General features: G+C 42.3%; 1 protein-coding gene across 1 annotated transcript in view; it reads right to left on the bottom strand.

The window, feature by feature from the left end:
• BMPR2 (bone morphogenetic protein receptor type 2) overlaps positions 1 to 10,903 on the bottom strand; it is a 207,957-nt gene extending 197,054 nt beyond the window's left edge. The window contains exons 1-2 of the mRNA XM_032354461.1: positions 10,811 to 10,903; positions 10,545 to 10,622 (exon numbers count right to left, since the gene is read on the bottom strand). Of these exons, the coding sequence (XP_032210352.1) occupies positions 10,545 to 10,622; positions 10,811 to 10,829 (97 nt within the window). The 5' untranslated portion in view covers positions 10,830 to 10,903. The remainder of the gene's footprint in view (positions 1 to 10,544; positions 10,623 to 10,810) is intronic.
• Positions 10,904 to 21,875: the final 10,972 nt, after the last annotated feature.

The following is a 21,875-nucleotide window of genomic DNA, read 5'->3' as shown; positions in this document are numbered from 1 at the left end:
TTACACAGTGTTACATATCAACTATATCTCTATAAAAGTAAATTCAAAAACGACTGGGCCTCCCAGGCGCCCCAAAATTAAAACAATTTCTTACACCATTCACAAAAATAAACTCCAAATGGATTAAAGACATAAATGTGAGACCTGAAACCATAAAAACTCTTCAAGAGAACACAGGGGTAACTTCTCCGACATCATTCATAGAACCATTTTTCTAGATACGTCTCCTGAGGCAAGGAAAACAAAAGCAAAAATAAACTACTGGGACTTCAACAAAATAAAAAGTTTCTGAACAGCAAAGGAAACAACAAAACTAAAAGCCTATTGAATGGGAGAAGATATTTACAAATGATATACCCAATAAAAGGTTAGTATCCAAAATATATGAGAGCTTATACAGGGACACCTAGATGGCTCTTTCAAATAAAATAAAATCTTTTTTTAAAAAAAGGAAGAGCTTATACAACTCAACACCAAAAAACTCCAAATAATCCAACTAAAAATGGGCAGAAGACATTAACATTCTCCAAAGACATACAGATGACCAACAGACACATGAAAAGATGCTCAATATCACTCATCATCAGGAAAATGCAAATCAAACCACAATGAGATACCAACACACACCTGTCAGAATGGCTAAAATCAAAAACACAAGAAACCAGAACTGCCAAGGATGTGGAGAAAAAGGAACCCTCTTGCGCTACTGGCAGGAATGCAAACTGGTACAGGCAGTGTGAAAAACAGTATGGAGGTTCCTCAAAAAATTAAGAACAGGGGCACCTGGGATGCCTGGGTGGCTCAGTCCATTATGCAGCTGCCTTCAGACCAGGTCAAGATTCCAGGGTCCTGGGATAGAGTCCTGCATCAGGCTCCTTGCTCAGAGGGGAACCTGCTTTTCCCTCTGCCTCTGCCTGCCACTCTGCCTGCTTATGCTCGATGACAAATAAATAAATAAAATATTTTTTAAAAATAGGGACACCTGGGTGGCACAGTTGGTTAAGCCTCAGACTCTTGGTTTAGGCTCAGGTTGTGATCTCAAGATCATAAGATGGAGCCCCACATTGGGCTCCCCACTCACTCAGTGCAGAGTCTGCTAAAGTTTCTCTCCCTTTTCTTCTGCTCCCCCCGACACCCAATCCCCATCCCACCACACACTTCCTCAGGCATGTGCCTTCTCTCTAAAATAAATAAATAAATATTTTTAAGAAATTAAAAATGGGATTACCATATGATCTAGTAATCCCACTACCAGATATTTACCCAAAGAATGCAAAAACCCTAATTCAAAAAAATATACATACCCTTATGTTTACTGCAGCATTATTTACAATAGCGAAGATATGGACACAGCCCAAATGTCCATCCATAGATGAATGGCTATAAAAGATGCGGTATGTAGATGTGTTTGTGTGAGTGTGTGTGTGTGTGTGTGTGTGTGTGTGTGTGTGTGTCTATGAATGAAATCTTGCCATCTGCAACAACAGGGATGGATTTATAGAGTATAATACTCAATGAAGTCAGTCAGAGAAAGACAATACCATATGATTTCACTCATATGTGGAATTTAAGAAACAAAACAGAAAAAGAAAAATAAGAAAGAAAAGATAAACCCAAAAACAGACTCTTAACTACAAAGAACAAACAGATGATTATCAGAGGGGAGGTGGGTGGGAGATGGGTGAACTAGGTGAAGGAGATTAATAGTACACTTATCTTGATGAGCACTGAATAATATATAGAACTGTCAAGTCACTATACTGTACACCTGAAACTAGCATAACACTGTATTATATTAACAAGCTAGAATTAAAATAAAAAGTTCAATTAAAAGACAAGACTGTCTTTTGTCTTAACTAAAAACTATTTAAAGTCTACTCAAGGTCCTTTCCAACTCTAAAATTCTAGGATTCCAACTATTTTAAAAGCACACTTTCTATTTAGTTATAGATTATCTTTATATTTTCATTACAGAATATCCATACAATGCCTTTCTCTAGAACACTTTTGTGGTTTTGTGTGTTTTTTTTTTTTTAAAGATTTTATTTATTTGACAGAGAGATCACAAGTAGGCAGAGAGGCAGGCAGAGAGAGAGGAGGGGAAGCAGGCTCCCTGCTGAGCAGAGAGCCCGATGCGGGACTCGATCCCAGGACCCCGAGATCATGACCTGAGCCAAAGGCAGCGGCTTAACCCACTGAGCCACCCAGGCGCCCCACTTTTGTGGTCTTAACATAATCAACACACAAAATGTATTTGCAAAAAATTAAATTACATTTCTTTCAAAGTAGTGCTTTAACCATTGCAGAATGCCCCACAGTTTTCCCTAAACTAAGCTAAATTCAAAGTGCTACATATATACTCAATAAGAACCAAATATATTATTCAAAGTGTTATACACTTACTAGTAACTAAGAATACACTGCTTTTCTCATACCATAAGCAAAAGTGCTAGAAATGGGGTAAGTATCATGTAGGCCAACCGCTTCACTTTATAACGAGGATACTGGAACCAAATGAAGTGATATTCCCAAAATAAACAGCTGATGGTACCACTAGGAAGGAACTCAAATCTTTCTAGCTTCACCTGTTTGAGTTAGTAATCATCAATCATTTCCAGACTAATTAAAGTTTGGGAGAGGAGCGGGCGCCTGGGTGGCTCAGTGGGTTAAGCCGCTGCCTTCGGCTCAGGTCATGATCTCAGAGTCCTGGGATCGAGTCCCGCATCGGGCTCTCTGCTCGGCAGGGAGCCTGCTTCCTCCTCTCTCTCTCTCTGCCTGCCTCTCTGCCTACTTGTGATCTCTCTCTGTCAAATAAATAAATAAAATCTTTAAAAAAAAAAAAAAAAGTTTGGGAGAGGAGTAACAATACAAGAAAATCAACAAGGGAGAGGAGTAAAAATCTAAGGGAGATTTTTAAAATAGAAGAAAATAGAACATTTATGGAGAAGTGAGGATGGAGAAGATGTATAACCAGAGAAATGCAATGACACTAAAGTCAGACAGGAAGAGTTTCAAGGAAAGGGTGACCAAAATTCTCAAATTAAGTAGAAAAGTCAAAAAGAACAAGACTGAAAAATCACTGGAGGGGCGACTGGGTGGCTCAGTCAGTTTAGTGTCTGCCTTTGGCTCAGGTTGTAATCTCAGGGTCCTGGAATCAAGCTCCGTGTTGGGCCCTGTCCAGCGGTTAGTCTGCTTCTCCTTCTCCCTCTGCTCCTCCCCTCTGTTCATGCTGTCTCTCTCTCTCTCAAATAAATAAATAATTTTTTTCTTAAGTCACTGGACAAAGCAATTAGGAAGTCACTGATGATCTAATATACATCATGAGACAAGTAAGGAGTGAGGATACAGAAGTCCAGAAGTGTTCTCTACTCTTTCAAAAAAAGCTGGCAGGAAGACAAATAAAAGGAGGGTGGCGATCTGCTAGAAGACACACAGGAACAAAGTCTCTTTTCCTGTGTTGCAGAATACCTTCACGAATTTCTGATCCTAAGAAATAGGCAGAAAAGAAATAATACAATGCTAATAAAACTTGCAAAATACCTACCCTTCCTTCAAATAGCATGAACTCTAACTCCCTCTCAGAAAGTAATATAGGCTATGGCATGAGATGTTTGGGGAAGGAGAGGTGCCCCTTGTTTTTCGTTGTATCCACAAACATTTTAAAAAGAACCTCGCACAAAGGAAAGACTAATAAATATTTTTGACTGGGCATTTTAGTTCACCGTCCATATATTATCTATCCTATTAATGCCCCCTACCCTTGTCGCAGCTCCCACGAGTGCATACTGGAAAAGAAACTGGGTCTGGTCCAACACTTACCGTATAAAGTGCAATTAACAGTAAGAAATAAATGCTGTGTGCTAACAGTTCTGATAAAGCAATGTATTCTAAAATGTTCACGTCAGGGGCACCTGGCTGGCTCAGTCGGTAGAGCATGTGACTCTCCAGGTGGTATAGAGAATACTTTAAATGGGTGAAGAGAGTACTTAAAAATATAATCTTTAAAAAAATTTTTTCAAAGATTTTATTTATTTATTTGATAGAGAGACACAGTGAGAGAAGGAACACAAGTGGGGGAGTGGGAGAGAAGCACGCTTCCCACTGAGCAGGGAGGCTGATGCGGGGCTCAATCTCAGAACCCTGGGATCATGACCTGAGCCAAAGATAGATGCTTAATGACTGAGCCAGCCAGGCACCCCTAAAAATTCTTTTAAATAAAAAAAATGTTCATGTCATTTACCCACAGGCTTATTTCTAACCTTATTTCACACAGACTATACATAAATTATATATGTATTCTTGTAATCTAGCAGTCTTAGTTGTCATACCCATCCCACAGATTAAAAAGTGTTTAAAAAAACAAAAACAAAATCAAGTCTATTGCATCCAAAATTCTACTAAAGTCATTCTCAGGGGTGCCTGGATGGCTCAGTCATTGGGCATTTGCCTTCAGTTCAGTTCATGGTCCTGGGGTCCTGGGATCAAGCCCCGCATGGGGCTCCCTGCTCAGCAGGGGTCCTGTTTCTCTCCCTCCTATTCCCCCTGCTTGCGTTCCCTCTCTCGCCGTTCCTGTCAAATGAATAGATAGAATCTTTCCAAAAAAATAAAAATAAAGTCATCTTCATTGCTTCTAAAAATGATTCAAAGAGGGACGCCTGGGTGGCTCAATTGGTTAAGCAGCTGCCTTCGGCTCAGGTCATGATCCCGGCGTCCTGGGATCGAGTCCCGCATCGGGCTCCTTGCTCGGCGGGGAGCCTGCTCCTCCCTCTGCTTCTGCCTGCCATTCTGTCTGCCTGTGCTCGCTCTCTCCCCCTCTCTCCCACTGATAAATAAATAAAATCTTTAAAAAAAAAAAAATGATTCAAAGACTAGACGATTTAACTAAAAGGAGGAAATAGTTTGGTAATATGGGAGTCTCTTCCACATGTGTAAGTACTATGCAAGATAGCCAAAATTCACGATTTCGTATTTAGTTTTTTTCTAGCAGATATCAATCAAATCAGAATATAATTCTCTTTTGGTAGATAGAAATCTAATATATGCAATTTATCCACCTGGAATGGTCCATGGGATATTAACTTGTAACTAAAACCAAATCAATGTTACCTTGTCTAATTTAGTTTAGCACTATTTCTTTTATAAATATTTCATAAAAAATTCTCAGGATGCCTAGTCAGTTAAGCATCTGCCTGCGGCTCAGGTCATGATCCCAGAGTCCTGGAATGGATCCCCACATCAGGCTCCCTGCTCAGCAGGGAGTCTGCTTGAGATTCTATCCCTCTCCCTCTGCCCCATCCCTGCTCATGCACATGCTGTCTCTAAAATAAATAAAAATAAATCTTAAAATAAAGTGTAAATTCCCAAACTCACTGTCCACATATTCAGATTAAGTAGGCAGTTCCCAAGAATCTGCATTTCAAACATTATCTAGTCCAATCCCATAATACTATAACTGAGAAAACTATGTTGAGTCATCTGTTTCAGAGAGTTCAGGTCTCATTAATTCAAGACAGGAGTCTCCTTACTACACCATTTAAACCATTTTATAGTTGAAGGAATGGGAACAAAGAATAAATTACTAATAGATCATTTGGGTAAGTAAGCAATCTTAGAATATTTCCTGGCTATAATTCCTTTCTATTATTCACTAATTTAGTATTTCTTAAACATCTTCTATCTGCATGCAATATGATAGATTACAAAACAGTTTAAGATATGAACTCTGGGGCACCTGGGTGACTCAGTCAATTAAGCATCTGCCTTTGACTCAGGTCATGATCCCGGGGTCCTGGGATCAAGTCCAGCAGCTGGGCTCCCTGCCCAGCAGGGAGTCCGCTTCTCCCTCGGCACCTCCCCCTGCTTGTGTTCTCTTGAGCACATGCTCTCTCTCATGAATAAATAAAATCTTAAAAAAAAAAAAAAAAAGATATGAACTCTGTCCTCAAGAAGCAATTATCAGTTAGGAGGACAAAGCAAATACACATAACTGATATTCAAAAGCAAGGCAATAAGTGCCAAAATAGTTGGTATGGCCATTTATAAACAAATAAAATAGTTGGTATGGCCATTTATAAAATTAACTAATTTATACTGACTTCATCCTGTATCTTTTATGGTTAGAATTTACCCATCAGGGGTGCCTGAGTGGCTCAGTGGGTTAAAGCCTCTGCCTTCGGCTCAGGTCATGATCCCAGGGTCCTGGGATCAAGCCCCGCATCAGGCTCTCTGCTCAGCAGGGAGCCTGCTTCCCTTCCTCTCTCTCTGCCTGCCTCTCTGCCTACTTGTGATCTCTCTCTGTCAAATAAATAAATAAAATCTTAAAAAAAAAAAGAGTTTGGCCCTGTTCAAATGGTAAGAGAAACTCCTCACCAGGATCATCTTCCTGATCATATGTGGTAGACTGAAGATCCCAATTCTTCATTTCCTAGCAACAGGATCACATGTCCATACATTACCATGGCCTCATTACAGCCAGAATGTACTTCACTACTTATTGCCTTTGGTCTTGGTAAAATGGGATGTCAGAGGAACAAGAATCTGAAAATGCCTGGTAGGACTGAGCTTGTCTCCTGGTACTTCTGCCATTGCTATAAGACAAGCTTCCCCCAGAGAGGAGTTACCCGTCCCTCTAGCTTCAGCCCAAGAATGAGACAAATGAAGAAGAATAAACACTTCTTGTTGTATGTCACTATGATTTTGTGGTTACCAGCTATTATGCAGCAAAAGTTGACTGAATCACAATATTTTGAAAATCCAAACAATTAAGACTGACTATATAAATCAGGGTCCTCAAACTTGCCTAAGGGAGAATCTTTCAGGATCTCGCTGGGACCTATATTTTTTTAAAACTTAAAACAGTATAGGTCCCAGTGAGATCCTTTCAGTACATCTAGATTATAGTGACAGAGATACGAATTTTATCAAAAACCACAGGTGATAGGGCACCTGGGTGGTGCAGTCTATTGAGTGTCTGACTGGTTTGGGCTTAGGCTGTGATCACATGGTCATGAGATCCAGCCCTGCATCTGGCTCTGCATTCAGCACAAAGTCTGCTTAAGACTCCTCTCCCTCTCCGTCTGTTCCCCCTGCTCATGCTCTCTCTCAAATAAATAAAATCCTTTTTAAAAGGTGGGGGGGTCATGAGGGTGGAGGAGGTGTATCAGTCAATTAAGCATCATGATCCCAGGCTCCTGGGATGGAGCCCTCCATCGGACTCCTCCTGCTTGTGCGTGCATTCTCTCTCTCACTCTTGCTCTCACTCCTTGTTAAATAAATAAATAAAAATCTTGGGGGGAGAAAAACACATAAGTGGCCCTGTTGCAGTGTCCACATATTAAGAAATACAAAAATAAAGATTACTAATTTCCAGTTCCCTAACAATATTTATTGATTTCAGTGCTCAAGAACCCTAACTAAATAGATGAATCTTCTTTTAGACAATGTGTGTATTCCTAAAGAGATGTAAAACTGAAATCCAATCAAGGGAGGCACACAGGCTGGCTCAATCAGTAGAGCATGCAACTCTTGACCTCCAGGTTGTGAGTTCAAGCCCAAGAGTTTACTTTAAAAAAGAAGAAAGAAATCAAGTGAATTATTTCAAATGCAGGAAGATTCAACTAACAATGATGCCAGTCCAGCCATTAGACACATTCAAGCCAGCCATGGAGAAGAAGAATTATGATGTGATGCAGAATCCTGAGTTCCTTCAGATGTCCTGGAGAACCTTCCAGGAGTGAATCCCAAGAAAAAGGCCATTTGAAATGTCATGGGCTCCCTGGCCTCCCGGGCAACCCAAGGATGGCAAGAAGGACAAGAATGAGGTGGAAAAGAAGACTGGAGGAAAGGGAAGCTGACCCTGCTCAAGGGCCTGCACAGAGTAGGGTGGGTTATAGGGTTACATATGTTATCTGTAGCCATTACAACCTAAATAAAGAGGGACAACTTTTTTTCCAAAAAAGAAATTTTAACAGAAACTGATTCTATAGTAAATATTGCATTGTATTATATCCTTTTATTAAAATTAAGAATTCATTTATAAACCAAACAAGCACATATTTTTCTATAAATTCTAATTTTTTGCATATAAAATAGTCTTAGAATTAAGGAATCCAAGAACCAGATACAGTAAGCGGGAAAGAGGGATTCAAATGAAATAAAGGATTTATCCATGCCCCCAAAGAGGGATGTGATATCAGCCAGTCTTCTAGTACTTTTTTTCCTATCAGCAACACTATCTGCACCTGTCTGGTTACATCACTACATCTATGTATCCCAAGTCCACACAGGCTCTCTCTAGTCACCTTGCACCTAACAAAACTATACTAGCCACTGTAGTATCAGGAAAAGTATAACACATTTAGAACCATGACATCTGCATAACCAGTGCTGAATGACAATCCTATCAAGCATCCCTACTTCTTTTCAGAGGCTAATCTAGTGAAGGCACTACTCTATCTTACGTTCCCAATTAGAGTAAGCTGTTGTTATCATTAATGTGATAGGTAAGGGTACAGGCTATAATCCTGGCTCCAAAATATACTTTGTGGTGAGTTATTTAAATTCTCTGTACTTCACTTGTCCTCTCTGTAAAAGGAACATAATTAGACCTGGAGTGTAGAACTGTCATGAGGATCAAATGAGAAACTACATGTAAAGCTATTAGAACAGTTGCTTCTCCCTCTCTGCTCAATGAGGAGCCGCTCCCCCTGCTTGTGCATGCATTCTCTCTCTCACTCTTGCTCTCACTCTCTGTTTAATAAATAAATAAAAACAAACACCAGCTATTATTATTACTATTATTACTGTGAAATCCAGCTTCTCAAATTTTGGCAGCCAGTACTATGTAATATTAGAGAAAAAAAAAAGGCCAATACCACTTTAAGTAGTGATTCTTTCAATCCCTCCATTTTAAGGGACATTATTCTATTTTATTTACCAAATACAAATTAAAGGTATTTTTAAATCAACATTCTTTCCCTTACTGTTATCAGTTCTGATCACAAAATGATAAGCCTGTAACTATAAATGAGAATCTACATTCTCAAAAGGTTAAGAATAACAAAGAACACGCAAAGTCTATGTTCTGACATTTCTGATCACAGAATGACTGCTTAAACCTAAAGCCTTTTACTCTCTTCATATTTTACAGTAATCACAAGACTTACAGCTAGAGAATTTCAATAGCTAACACAAAATAAAGAAACCTAGAAAAAAATTGTTCATTTTTATCCCGAAAGGAATTGTGATGTTTTAAGAATATTAAAATGTCAGTTTCAAAATACATTCAATTCAGAAGTTCGAATTCTTTTAATATAACTACACAGATTTATCATAAATATAATAGACAATGAACCAATATCAAAGGCACTAAAGGAAACTTTAAATATTCTCTCAGAATTTTCCCAATGCATACTTTTAAAATGGAAATAAGCAAGCAACCTCTGTGTCCAGCAGAACAATAAGAAATTTATTGAACATGAAAAGTACACACTTGTAAAAATTTTAAAGCTGTTATATTGTCCCTTATTCATCTCTAAATGCATAATCAATTTGGCCATCCTACACCAAACTTAAGAATATGTACAGTTCACTCCCAAAAATTTCTAAAAGCATTATCACCAAAAGACTGCCTGAAAACTAACTGTAAACAGAAATGAGGCTTTCTCTGAGGTGTCTGGGAACTAAAAAGAAAATATCCTAAGGAAAGGATGACTACCATCTCCCTTTAAGCTTAGTAAAATGTCAAAGAACTTTCAGGACTCAAATATGCTAGCCGTCTGATGTGAGGTCAAAGTTGTCCCAATGACAAGAAAGCCAACAGATACCAGATGACTGAAATATAAAGTTATCGAAAATACTTTTAAGCCCAGTAGTAACCCCAAAAGCATATAAAATACGAGTGTATTTTACGTTAAAAAGATGAAAATAAAATTACCAAAATGCTTTGGAACAAAAGAAGACTGACGAAAAACAATTAACAGTGTTATACAATGTAGTAAGAATGTCAAAGTTCTGGCTTCCTCGACATTCATCCAATTCATTCGGTAGCATTTCGGAATAATGAAAGTAACATGGATTCCCAAAGAATGATCTAAATCTAAAAATAAGGCGAAAGTGTGTGTTCTGTAGTTGATGTTCTTTTAACTGTAAGCCAAATCCGCTTCTTTATGTTAAAAAAAAAAATCTACAGCTCTGTTTCCAAAGATCTCATAACAGACACTGTTCATTGGCGATTAAAATATTATTTTTAATCCTTGCATTACCTCACAGCTAAAAATGTCAAGATACCACACCCAATATGTCTTTCCCCCCACCCGTGGGGGATGGGGAGGGGGCTACGCGAGCAGGGATTCGAAACTACAGAAAAACAGGCAGGCTCCGTTCCCTCGAAGGAACGGGAAGGGCGCGCAGGTACCGGACGCGGCTCCCTCCACAGCGATCGCGGGACGCGTCGCGAAGGGCGAGCGCAGGCCTCGGCCTCTGCGGGCTCCGTCGCCCGCCACGCGCAGGGGCAGCGGCCCGACGCGCCGCGCGGGGCTACTCACCGGCCGCCGTGCTGACCAGCAGGACCGTCCACAGGAGCGAAGGTGCCCGCCGGGGCCGCTGCAGCGAAGAAGTCATCCCTGGGCCAGCCGAGAAGCAGGAGGGCAGAGAAAAAAAAGGAAAAAAAAAAAAATATATATATATATATATGGAAAGTAAACACGGGCGGAGAGGTGCGGCCGGGAGGCTGGTCCTCGCTCCCGTCTGACTCGCCCGGCCCGTCGGTATTACAATGCAGTTTGAAAGGACAAATGGCAGATGAGAGGACCCAGCTGCAGAGCTTTCATTCCGCCGCAGAAATTCCCTTCATTTCTCTCCCTCGCGGCCGGGGAGGTTCACTCGCCGAGGACGGGGTGCCGCGGCCGCCCAAACTGAAGGCATGTCCGTGTGGAGCAGCAGAGAGACGGGAAGAAAGCCCCGCAGTTATTTCCCTCGTAGTTTCACGATGTCGAAAAAATATCCAGGTCTGCGAGAAAACATAGCCGGGGTGCAGGGGGGTGGCAGGCGGGGGCTTCGATGGCGGGGCTGAGGATCAGACCAAGTGCCCGACTGCCGCGAAGGGCGAAGCCGGGCGGGCGGCGGCGGCGCCCGGCGGCACGAGTCGCATCGCCCGTGGCTCCGGGAGGGCAGGATTCCTTCTTAAGTTTCGCTTCGGTGCTTCCTTCACTCGGATGGCGAGAACAACAAACCCCGTTCCTCGACCGGATCGAACGAGGCGGCTGCCTCCATGGACAAACCCACAGCGCCTTCGAGCCTTCGCCCAACAATCCTGCGAGGTTCTGCCAGGGCCCGGCCGGGGCGCCGAGGGGCGGTAGGAAGCGGGGGAGGGGCAGGGTCAGCAGGCAGGGCCCCGAGCTCCCCGAGACGGCGGGCGGAGGGGAGGTGCGGGGAGCTGCCCTTTCCAGCCCTCCCGGCTTCGCTCCTCTTTCTCTCTTTTTTACTGCGGCCTCTCGATCTTGCCTGAGGTAAATTCCACGAAGAAAAGCCTCGTCTTCTCCCGTCAATGGCTCCTGTGAGCGAATCACAACCCCCGCCCCGAGGAAGCCGCTGCCGCCGCCGCCGCCGCCGCCTCGTTCTCCCGCAGCTCAGGGCTCCGGGCGGAGCTCGGGCGTCGCGGGCCGAGGGCGGGGGGCGGCGGGAGGGCGGAGGTAGGTGGCTGGCTGAGGAGGGGGGGTGGGCGACGAGGCGGCGAGACACCCCGCACCCCTCCGGGAAGCACTTCCAGTGGCTCCGAGCAGACCAGACACAAAGGGGGGAGTCGCCGCAGCTGCCAGTCTGCGGCGCTCCCGGTCACCGGAGTCGCCCCGCCTCCGCCGCCGCCTCCGCCTCCTCCTCAGTCTCCGGCTCTTCCCGGCCCTGTCTGTCTCGGGCCTGTGGTGCAGCGCGGGCGGCGGCGGCGGCCGCAGTGGCGGCGGCGCGAGGAAGCCCGCACTGCGCCTGCGCGCTCGCGGCCCCGCCCGGCCCCGCCCCTCGCTCCCGGGCTCTCCGAGAGCAACTCGGCGGCCCGCGCGTGGCGTGTCTCTCCCGGCCGCCGAGGGCAGGGTGGGGTCCCCGGCAACCCACAGCGGGCGGCAGTGGCCTTTCTCCCTCACGCGCACGAACCTTCCATACGTGCGCGCTCGGGATGTGTGTGTGTGTGTGTGTGTGTGTGTGTGTGTGTGTGTGTGTGTGTGTTGAAGAGAGAGTGGCCACATCTTTTGTCCAGCCTTGGCAAACTCCTCGGAGCCGCGGTTGAACCTCGGACCGAGGTGTCGCGGTCCCCTCCGGGATTCCTGGAGTGAAGCCTTGAGAGGCGGAACTGCCGTCGTCCTCTCTTGGGGCCGGAGCCTGCCTCTCCACATCCCAAAGAATCCAGAAGAACCCTCCTTTCCCAGAACCGCAGACCTCGGCCTCCTCGGGCTCCCCTCGCTGACTCAGACAAAGCCGGACTCGGAGAGACCACCCTAAATTGATATTTTTGCTCTTATCGGTGTGCGGCGTCTCTCCAGCGCCCACCACCGAACCCCTTCTTAGCTGACACACGTATTGGCCGTTTGAAAGGGTGCGAAGTCAGAAAGAAAACTCTCTTTTTTTAATTCTATACAATGTATCTGCGTCTCTGTCTTTGCCGCGCGGTTCCCACTTAGAGGTGGGCCTTTATTCACAAAGGCTGTGGGCCTTAGGGGCTTTTTAGGACCCGCGAAAGGAAAATTGCGGTGAGGAGCTGCTGCCTCAGAGTCAGGAATGAGTTCGCACCCAAGGAGATGAAAAGGTCCTGTTGGTACCGAAGCTTCCCGGAAAGAATCTGTTTAGTCGGTTCTTTGAATTGCAAAAACCCAAGCGATCAGGATCGGAGAAGGAATTCTCCCCCTCCCCCCTCCGCCCTGGAGCCTCTGCACACCTCCTGCGGGATCAGGTCGACTTGGGTGGGATTTTGCTGGGGAGAAAAGGAAGAAAGCGACGTGCATGATGCCATGATCGGAAGTCTGTGTTTAATTCTGAGCTGCCAGGTGGAAATTTTGCGTGGGAGGTCGATGTTAGAGGTGAAGTCTAGCCTGCCTTCTAATAAGAAGGCTTATTCTGAAGGCTGGTTTGACTGGTCTTTCAGTGTGGAGGTCAGTTCCAAAGACACATTCATAGATACACTCCTGAAGTCATACCCTTTATTTGCGTGTTCAAGTCCCCCTTTATCTCTTTATCTGAACTTGAGGTAAATAAACCTCCATGTTCCTTAAACTAGTTGCTGTTATCATACTAAATATGTAGTATAATTGTGGGTTTTAATAATGCCAACCCAGGATTCTCAGAAAGAAATATTTCTATATAGTAAAATCCCTGAAAAAGAAAAAATTAGAAGGAGCTTTGATTCATTACCTTTACTACTATATTTTGCCATTTGACTTTCAAGAAAAAAGATCTAGCACTCAGAGAAACGGGATTTTGGTAAATTAGAGGTGCAGAAAGTTTGTTAATTAGTAGGATACTGTTCTTTCTCAAATTGGGATTATTCTATTTTTATTTACATAAAATTTTTCCTAAGATACATTAAGTACTCTTATACATATTACAAATGTATGGTAAAATATATAAAAAAGAAGAATGGATCCTAGGAAATTCATATTAAAAAATATATATATACCACTGACTTGGTAGGAATAATTAGTAGACAACTAGATAGGCAACCCTCTTCCCTTTTCTGTTGTTCTTTGTAGCATCTCAGTTGGGACATAGCTATTCACTCACTATGAGAAAGACCATCAGGGAAGAACTAGAACTGGGCCATCAGTATGTCCACAAAGACCAAACAGACAATACAAGTCAAGCTCAAGTGAAAACAAAGGATTGGCAGGGCAGGCAAGGTCTGGTATCTACACCAGTCAGGATAGGCTAGATTGTAACAAACATCTCAGCATCTTATGGCCACAAAAGTTTGATTTCTCACATTACCTGTTTGATGCAAGTCATCAGGAAGCCTATTACAAGTAGGATTCTTGGAACAGAAGGCCTGATCATTATACCTTCCCACCAACGTGTCATTGGATGTGGGCTGCACCCAGGGAAGGGAGGTGACCCTTGGATGAGAGGACTCTCTTTTCTTTTCTTTTTTTTCTTTAAGATTTTATTTATTTAACAGAGAGAGATCACAAGTAGGTGGCAGCGGGGGGCGGGGGGGGGGGCGCAGGGAGCAGGCTCCCCGCTGAGCAGAGAGCCCAATGCGGGGCTGGATTCCAGGGCTCTGAGACCATGACCCAGACGAAGGCAGAGGCCTAACGCACTGAGCCCAGGCGCCCCAAGAGGACTCTCTTTAGCCAAAACCAACCCTCAGAGAGGAATCCAGCTGAAAGCTGTTAGCCACCAGCATTTCCAATAGTTGGGAGAAGTTATGCTGTAGTCCTAAAGGGTGGGTCGGGGGAGCTCATCACAATATCCACTACATGGATTCTGCTCATTTTAGTCACTGAGGTCATCAGACTACTGGAAGCTATACTGAGATACATGCTTTCAAGACTGCTACAGTTAGGGGAGCACCTGGCTGGCTCAGTCGGTAGAACATGTGACTCTTGATCTTGGGATCTTGCATTCAAGCCCCCTGTTAGGTGTAGAGCCTCCTTAAAAAAAAAAAGAAAAGAGAGCTATAGTAAGGATCATAAAATTTAATTGCTAATACTGCAGTGTTTTTGCTCTAACCATTAAAATGCTTCCACTCAGAAGCAATACACCTTACTTCCAATCACATTTTATTGGCCAAAGAAGTCACATGACCAAACCTAACTTCCAGAGAAAAAGGAAATGTAATATTATACCATGTTACTAGAACTGGTAACAACCTTAACACTACCATCGTGTGCAAGGGGGAAATAATCACCAGTACTCTAACCACCAAAAGCCCAAGTAGGATAGGGCAGTCTTCTAACATAAGGGGAAAACTCTGGCATAAGAAATTAAGAAATGAAAGGAGCAACACAGAAATCCAAGGGGACAAACAGTGTCTATAAAACTGATGGATCTTCACTCTGTATTAAGGCCCCTCATTGATTATAGCTTTCCTCTGAAGTAGAAGACTTGTAAAAGGAAAGCCCTCATTTTAGGGAGGGTCTAAAGAAACTCAGCAAATTATTAGGATATGCATTGGAATAAGGAACTAGGCAGAATCCTCGTTATATGAATAAGGATAAACAGGAGTTACCCAAGCTCAGAGATACTGAATACTTCTAAGAATAAATTTTTATCATTACAAAGGGATAATGTCAAAGAAAAGTATAAGAAAAACTCTTAGCTCTAGAAGAAAAATAATACAGGTGCCCAGAGTTAGCTCTGGGACACAGTACAGGGTCAAAATAATGAAAGGCAACTTGAGGCTGCTTAGAAACTTCAGGACTTAATCTTTAGGGCTAAACTGAGAAATGGGACATGGCGTAGTCTCCTTTTGGAAGATTAAGGTATAGTTGTGGGGAGAGGGGAAAACCCAATTGTGGAGTACAAGGAAAATGAGATTGGAGATTGACACCCCCCTCCACCTCCAATAACCTCTGGACCTAAAAGCAACCTTAAATTTCTCTCTTTCTAAAATAAGCAAAGCTTAGGGGTGCCTGAGTGGCACAGTCAGTTGGGCATTCCCCTCAGGTCATGATCCCGAGGTCGTGAGATCCAGCTCCCAGTTGGGCTCTGTGCTCAGCACAGATTCTGCTTGGGATTCTCTCTTCCTCTGCACCTTGACCCCTTAAGATAAATATATAAATCTTTAAAAAAGGGGAAAAAATATATTAAGAAAGGCTTAAAAATAATAAGAAGAAAACTTTGTATTTGGAACTTAGATCTATTATCCCATTTCTTTCCTTCTCCTTTTGTCTAACTTTTGAAATTTTAGTTAGCCCAGCATCTGGGGTCACCCTTCCCTTCCATTTAGAACTAAATAAAATCATTTGAGCTTCCCATCCTGAGTGACTAACGGCAAGAGAACCCAGCATCTCCCAGGCATTGAAAGATCCCAGTGGAAGACATATTTTCCACAAGTTTACCTGATTTGTTCTGGACTTCTCTACTGATATCTTGTAAGAGATTTTCCTTGCTGATGCCAGACACTGAACTCTGCTTTCCTCCAAACAATAGGATAGTTTATTTATTCTCCAAGCTATACCAAAATATGGCAAAAAAATTTTACTAAGGCTTAGACTTTGGAAGAAGCAGAAGGAGGAGGAAAAAGATAGCTGACACTTGAACAATGCAGGAGTTGGGGGCACCAACCTCCATGAAATTGAAAATTTACATATAACTTTCTTTTATGTTTTTTTATATAACTTTTGACTCCCCCAAAACTTAATTACTGATAGCCTACGGTTTGATTAGAAGCCTTATCGATACCATAAACAGACAATTAACACATATTTTGTATGATATATGTACTATATACTTATTCTCACAGTAAAATAAGCTAGAGGAAAGAAAATGTTATTAAGATAATCACAAGGGGTGCCTAGTCGGTTGGGCATCTGCCTTCACCATGGGTCATGATCCCAGGGTCTTGGGATGGAGTCCCACATCAGGCTCCCTGCTCAGAAAAATCACAAGGAAGATGGGGTGCCTGGCTCCTCAGTTGGTAGAGCCTATAATTGTAGATCTCTAGATCATGAGCTTGAGCCCCACCTTGGTCATAGAGCTTACTTAACAAAGAAAAACAAAGGAACAAGCATACAAACAAAAACTAGGTGTGCTTGGCTGGCTCAGTCAGCAGAGCATATGACTCTTAAACTCTGGATTGTGAGTTCAAGCCCTATATTGAGTATAGAGATCCCTTAAAAAATAAAATCTTTAAAAAATATTGATAAAGTAAAATAAGATCATTAAAAAAAAAATTAGGGGTACCTGGGTGGCTCAGGGTTCTGGGATCAAGCCCTACATTGAGCTCCCTGCATAGTGGGGAGTCTGCATCTCACTCTTCTTCTCCCTCTGCACCTCTTTCCCTGCTCGTGTTCTCTCTTTCTGTCTCAAATCAATAAAATAAAATCTTTTAAAAAAATAATAAAAGAAAAAAGAAAAAGAAAATCATAAGGAATAGAAAAAAATTTAGAGTACTTTACTGTAGTCGTAAAAATGTGTGTGTAAGTGGATTCCCATAGTTCAAACCCCATCATTCAAGGGCCAACTGTATAATCTAGTAAAGGAAATCTTTTTTTTTAAGACTTTATTTATTTATTTGAGAGTGAGAGAGGGAGTGAGAGAGAGCGTGAGAGGGGAGAAGGTCAGAGGGAGAAGCAGACTCCCCATAGAGCTGAGAGCCCGACGTGGGACTCGATCCCGGGACTCCAAGATCATGACCCGAGCCAAAGGCTGTGGCTTAGCCGACTGAGCCACCCAGGTGTCCTAGTAAAGGAAATCTTAAAGCAAGAATATCAGATATGACTGCTCCCAGAAATCTTTGAACCACATATATACCTATTCTATAGATTCCCTGCCCCCTGCCCAACTCAGAAAGTAGTATTCCTTACATTATGGCTACTAGCCATGTTCCTAAAATCCAGTCCTGTCCTCTCCTCCCATCCAGCTGAAATTCATCCATTCACCCATTCATCTTTTTTTTTTCATTCATATAACCAACAAATGTGTATTAAACTATGTGCCAGTCACTATTCTAGGTATAATGACACAGCAAGGAACAAAGGAGCCAAGTTCCTTCCTCTCATCCCCTCAAAGTATTTCCCTCTATTCATTTTCTATTGCTGTTTAACAAATTACCAAAACTTAGCAGCTCAAAACCATCCATATTTATTACCTCACAGTTTCCATACATCAGGAGTCCAGGCACGAGTTAGCAGGGTCCTCTGCTCAGGTTCTCACAGGGTTGCATCAAAGTATCAGCCAGGTGGGGCTCTCATCTAAAGGGCTGACTGAGGAAGAACCGCCTGGTAAGCTCATTCAGGTGCCGGGAGCTGTTCTCAGCTCCTGCGGTCCTCTCCATAGGTGAATTCTCACAACCTAGTATCTTCGTTAGTCAAAGGCAACAGAGAGTGTCTCTCTTAACTCCAGTATGTTAAGACAAAATCTTACATAATCTAGGAGTGGTATCCCATCACCTTTTCCATATTTAGTTTGTTACGAGCAAGTCACAGTTTCGACCCACACTCAGGAAGGGATTTTACAAAGATATAGGTGATTAGGGATCCCCTAGGGGAATCACCACATTACCTTTTAGAAAGGAGAGACAGTATGAGGGGGACAGCTGTTCTACCTTAAAAGGACTAACCAGGTAAGTTTTGTTTGGAGAGCTACCTTTTGACCCCTGAGATATCACTTGATCTCTGCTAGGCAAAGATCTGGTAGAAGAGTCTTTTTTGGGGTGCCTGGGTGGCTCAGTGGGTTTGGCCTCTGCCTTTAGCTCAGGTCATGATCTCAAGGTCCTGGGATGGAGCCCCAAATAGGCTCTTTTCTCAGTGGGGAGCCTGCTTCCCCTCTCTCTCTGCCTGCCTCTCTGCCTACTTGTGATCTCTCATTGTCAAATAAATAAATAAAATCTTTAAAAAAAAGAAGAAGAAGAAGAAGAGTCTCTGGCTTAGGAAACAAGCAAAGGCCTTGAACTGGTTAGAACAATCTTGGTATATTTGAGGAATAAAAGGAAGGCCAGTTTTTACACCTGAAACTAATGTAACATTATGTGTCAACTGTATCTAGATTAAAAAAAAAATTTAAAAATATTTTTTCCGATTGAAATAAGAGGGGGAAAAAAAGAAAGGAAAAAGAAGGAGGTCAGTTTATTGGGGCCTGGGAGATAAAGTTAGAGAGGTAGGGATGTGCTACGTTATACAAGGCTAGTAGGTAAAAATAAGGGTGTGGATCATTTGCCTATTTGCTCTCAGTTCATTACCTTCCCCTTTCTTCTTTGTTCAGGGACTGACTTCTACAAACTTAATTTCCAAGACTCCCTTGTCCGCTGGCTTCCAGTTAGCTTCAGCCTATGGGACATACAAGGTTAAAAATCCTTAGAATGACACAAGGCTCTTTCATTCATTCTTCTGTTCAGCAAATAATTATTTTCTATGGTGCTCCAGGCTCTATACTAGACTACTGTGGATACAATAAGCAAAACAGTCAGTCTCTGCTCTTGCAAAGCTTTGTGATACCAGAGAGCTTACACTTCCTCAAATACACATGCCTTTGTGCTTGATGTTTTATTTGCCAAGAATGCACTTTCCCCTTCTGTCTCCTTAATTTTTGTTCACAACACCCATCTCAAACAGTAATAGCTCTAGGAAGATTCCCCTGATCCCACAGCCAAACAGAATTAATTATCCCCTTTCCGTAATACTTTTTTTTTTTTTTTTTTTAAGTAAGCTCTAGGCCCAACATGAGGCTTGAACTCACAAACCTGGAGATCAAGAGTCACCAGCTCTACTGACCTTCTTAGCATTACTTCTATACCTTTTCTAAGCTACTAAGACTGTGCTTCTCAGGTTGCATTTTCATTAGTTGCTTTTGTTTTCTCCCCACTAGATTAAAAAGAGGGACGATCTCTTATTTATCACTCTATTTCCAGCAACAAGCGCAGTAACTAGCATATAACAGGGCCTTAATAAAGACTGCTGAAATGAACTAAATTGGAATTCTTTGGCACTGCCCTTATGACAGGCTAAATAGGGATGGTGCTGAGATCTTGGAATTCCTAGAATCTATAAATCTTCCACTTGCCCTAGGAATAGGGTAATTAGGATAACAATTGATCTTCATGAACACAGTCATTTTGTCTCTGGCTATATAATTTAAGGATACTTTCATGTTTCATTCTATAATAAAATAGCCTTTTTCAAGTTAAGATCACTATTTATTAAGTTGTGTTATTACACCCACAGTATTAATTCTTCAGACCCAAGTTTAAGAAAGCAAGAAGTGATAGGACAAACATTCACTAACTTAGATAAAGTCAAGGGAAAGGGCCCGAGTCAATGAGTCAATGAGGTTTGACTCATGGGATATATAAATATTTTATTTAAAGAAACCAATGTGTCAAAGTAATAATGACTTAAATTTCATAGTGAGTCTTTTTTTAAAAAGATTTTATTTATTTGTCAGAGAAAGAGAGAGACTAAGAGAGAGAGAGAGAGAGAGAGAGCACAATCAGGGCTAGTGGCAGGCAAAGGGAGAAGGTGGCTCCCCGCTGAGCAAGGAGCCCAGAACCCTGGGATTATGACCTGAGCAGAAGTCAGACGCTCAACTGACTGAGTCACCCAGGCATCCCAAACTTAATAATGAGTCTACGAAAGAGCATGCAATAGTGGCCCACTTAAAGAAGAATAATGGGTGCCTGCGTGGCTCAGTCAATCAAGTGTCCAACTCCTGATTTCAGCTGAGGTCATGATTTCAGGGTTGTGAGATCTAGCCTGGTGTCAGGCTCCACGCCCAGCATGGAATCTGTTTAAGATTCTCTCTCTCCCTCTCCCTCTGCCTTTCCTCCCCTCTCTAAAAAAAAATTTCAAAAATTAAAAAAATAAAAGAAAAATATTTCCTGGAATCTTATTCATGCTTTTCAGTTGACTTGCTATGGAAATTTTTTTTTCAGAGATAAATTCAGGTCAGCCCCAGAAATGTGTTCATATTTTGAGTGAGTACATTTACACTTATATAAATGTGTATTTTACAGGATTAGAATCGGAAGTCCTATTTATTTATAGTTTACATGATTACAATCTGAAAATAACTGGCTTTAAGATTTATGCTTTGTGGGCACCCAGGTGGCTCCATTGGTTAAGCACCCAGCTCTTCATTTTAGCTCAGGTTGTGATCTTGAAGTCATGGGATCAAGCTCCAAGCTGGGCTCTGCATGCAGCAAGGAGTCTTCTGAGAGTATCTCCCTCTGCCCCTTCCTCTGCCTGCACCCGTGCATGCTCTCACTCTCTCTCTTCTTCTCTCCCTCTCTCTAAAATAAATAAATTTTTTAAATCTTTAAAAAAAGATTGATGCTTTCATAGGATAAATTCACTCAAATTCTGCACAAATATTGCTCTAAGAATATCAATAAAATTCCAGGACTGTATCCTAATAAAGTATTAAGAAAGTCAGACAGAGGGCTGCTTGGGTAGCTCAGTCGGTTGAGCATCAGACCCTTGATTTTGCTTTAGGTCATGATCTTAGGGCTGTGAGATCAAGCCCCATGTTCACCCCCCCAAAATAAATAAATAAATACATCTTTAAAAAAAAAAAAGGGCAGACAAGGGGCACCTGGCTAGCTCGCTCATTCAGTAGAGCACATGACTCTTGCTCTCAGCATTGTGAGTTCAAGCCCTACATTGGGTGTAGAGATTACTTAAATAAAAACTTTTAAAAAATAAAATAAAATCTTAAAAAAATTTTTTTTAACTATAGAAGCTACAGGATAGCTACTGAGCATAAATAAACTCATATTAAGCTACAGAAGTTATAGGATAGTTATTGAGCATAATCTAACTTATATAGAGTAATATAATATGTGTTACCTTCAACAGATAAAGTACTTAAACAACAGACAACATCAGTGTAAGACTGTTATGATGTCAGAGAATTTTTACAAAACCAGGACATGATTCACAAATGAGAATTATGAAGGAAAATAGCTAAGTACATTTTTAAATTTTTTTTAAGATTTCATTTATTTATTTGACAGAGAGAGAGATCACAAGTAGGCAGAGAGGCAGGCAGAGAGAGATGGAGAAGCAGGCTCCAGCTGAGCAGAGACCCCGATGCAGGGCTCAATCCCAGAACCCCTGAGATCATGACCCAAGCCAAAGGCAGACATTCAACCAACTGAGCCACCCAGACACTCCTAAATATTATTTTAATTACAGAAACAAACCAAACTACTGGATATACCATAAATAATACAAAGATTC

Source organism: Mustela erminea, chromosome 8 (genome assembly GCF_009829155.1).
Source record: "Mustela erminea isolate mMusErm1 chromosome 8, mMusErm1.Pri, whole genome shotgun sequence".
In the NCBI taxonomy this organism is placed as follows: Eukaryota; Metazoa; Chordata; class Mammalia; order Carnivora; family Mustelidae; genus Mustela; species Mustela erminea.
The sequence above is the reverse complement of the archived record's forward strand: the minus strand, read 5'-3'. Positions and strand labels throughout refer to the sequence as shown.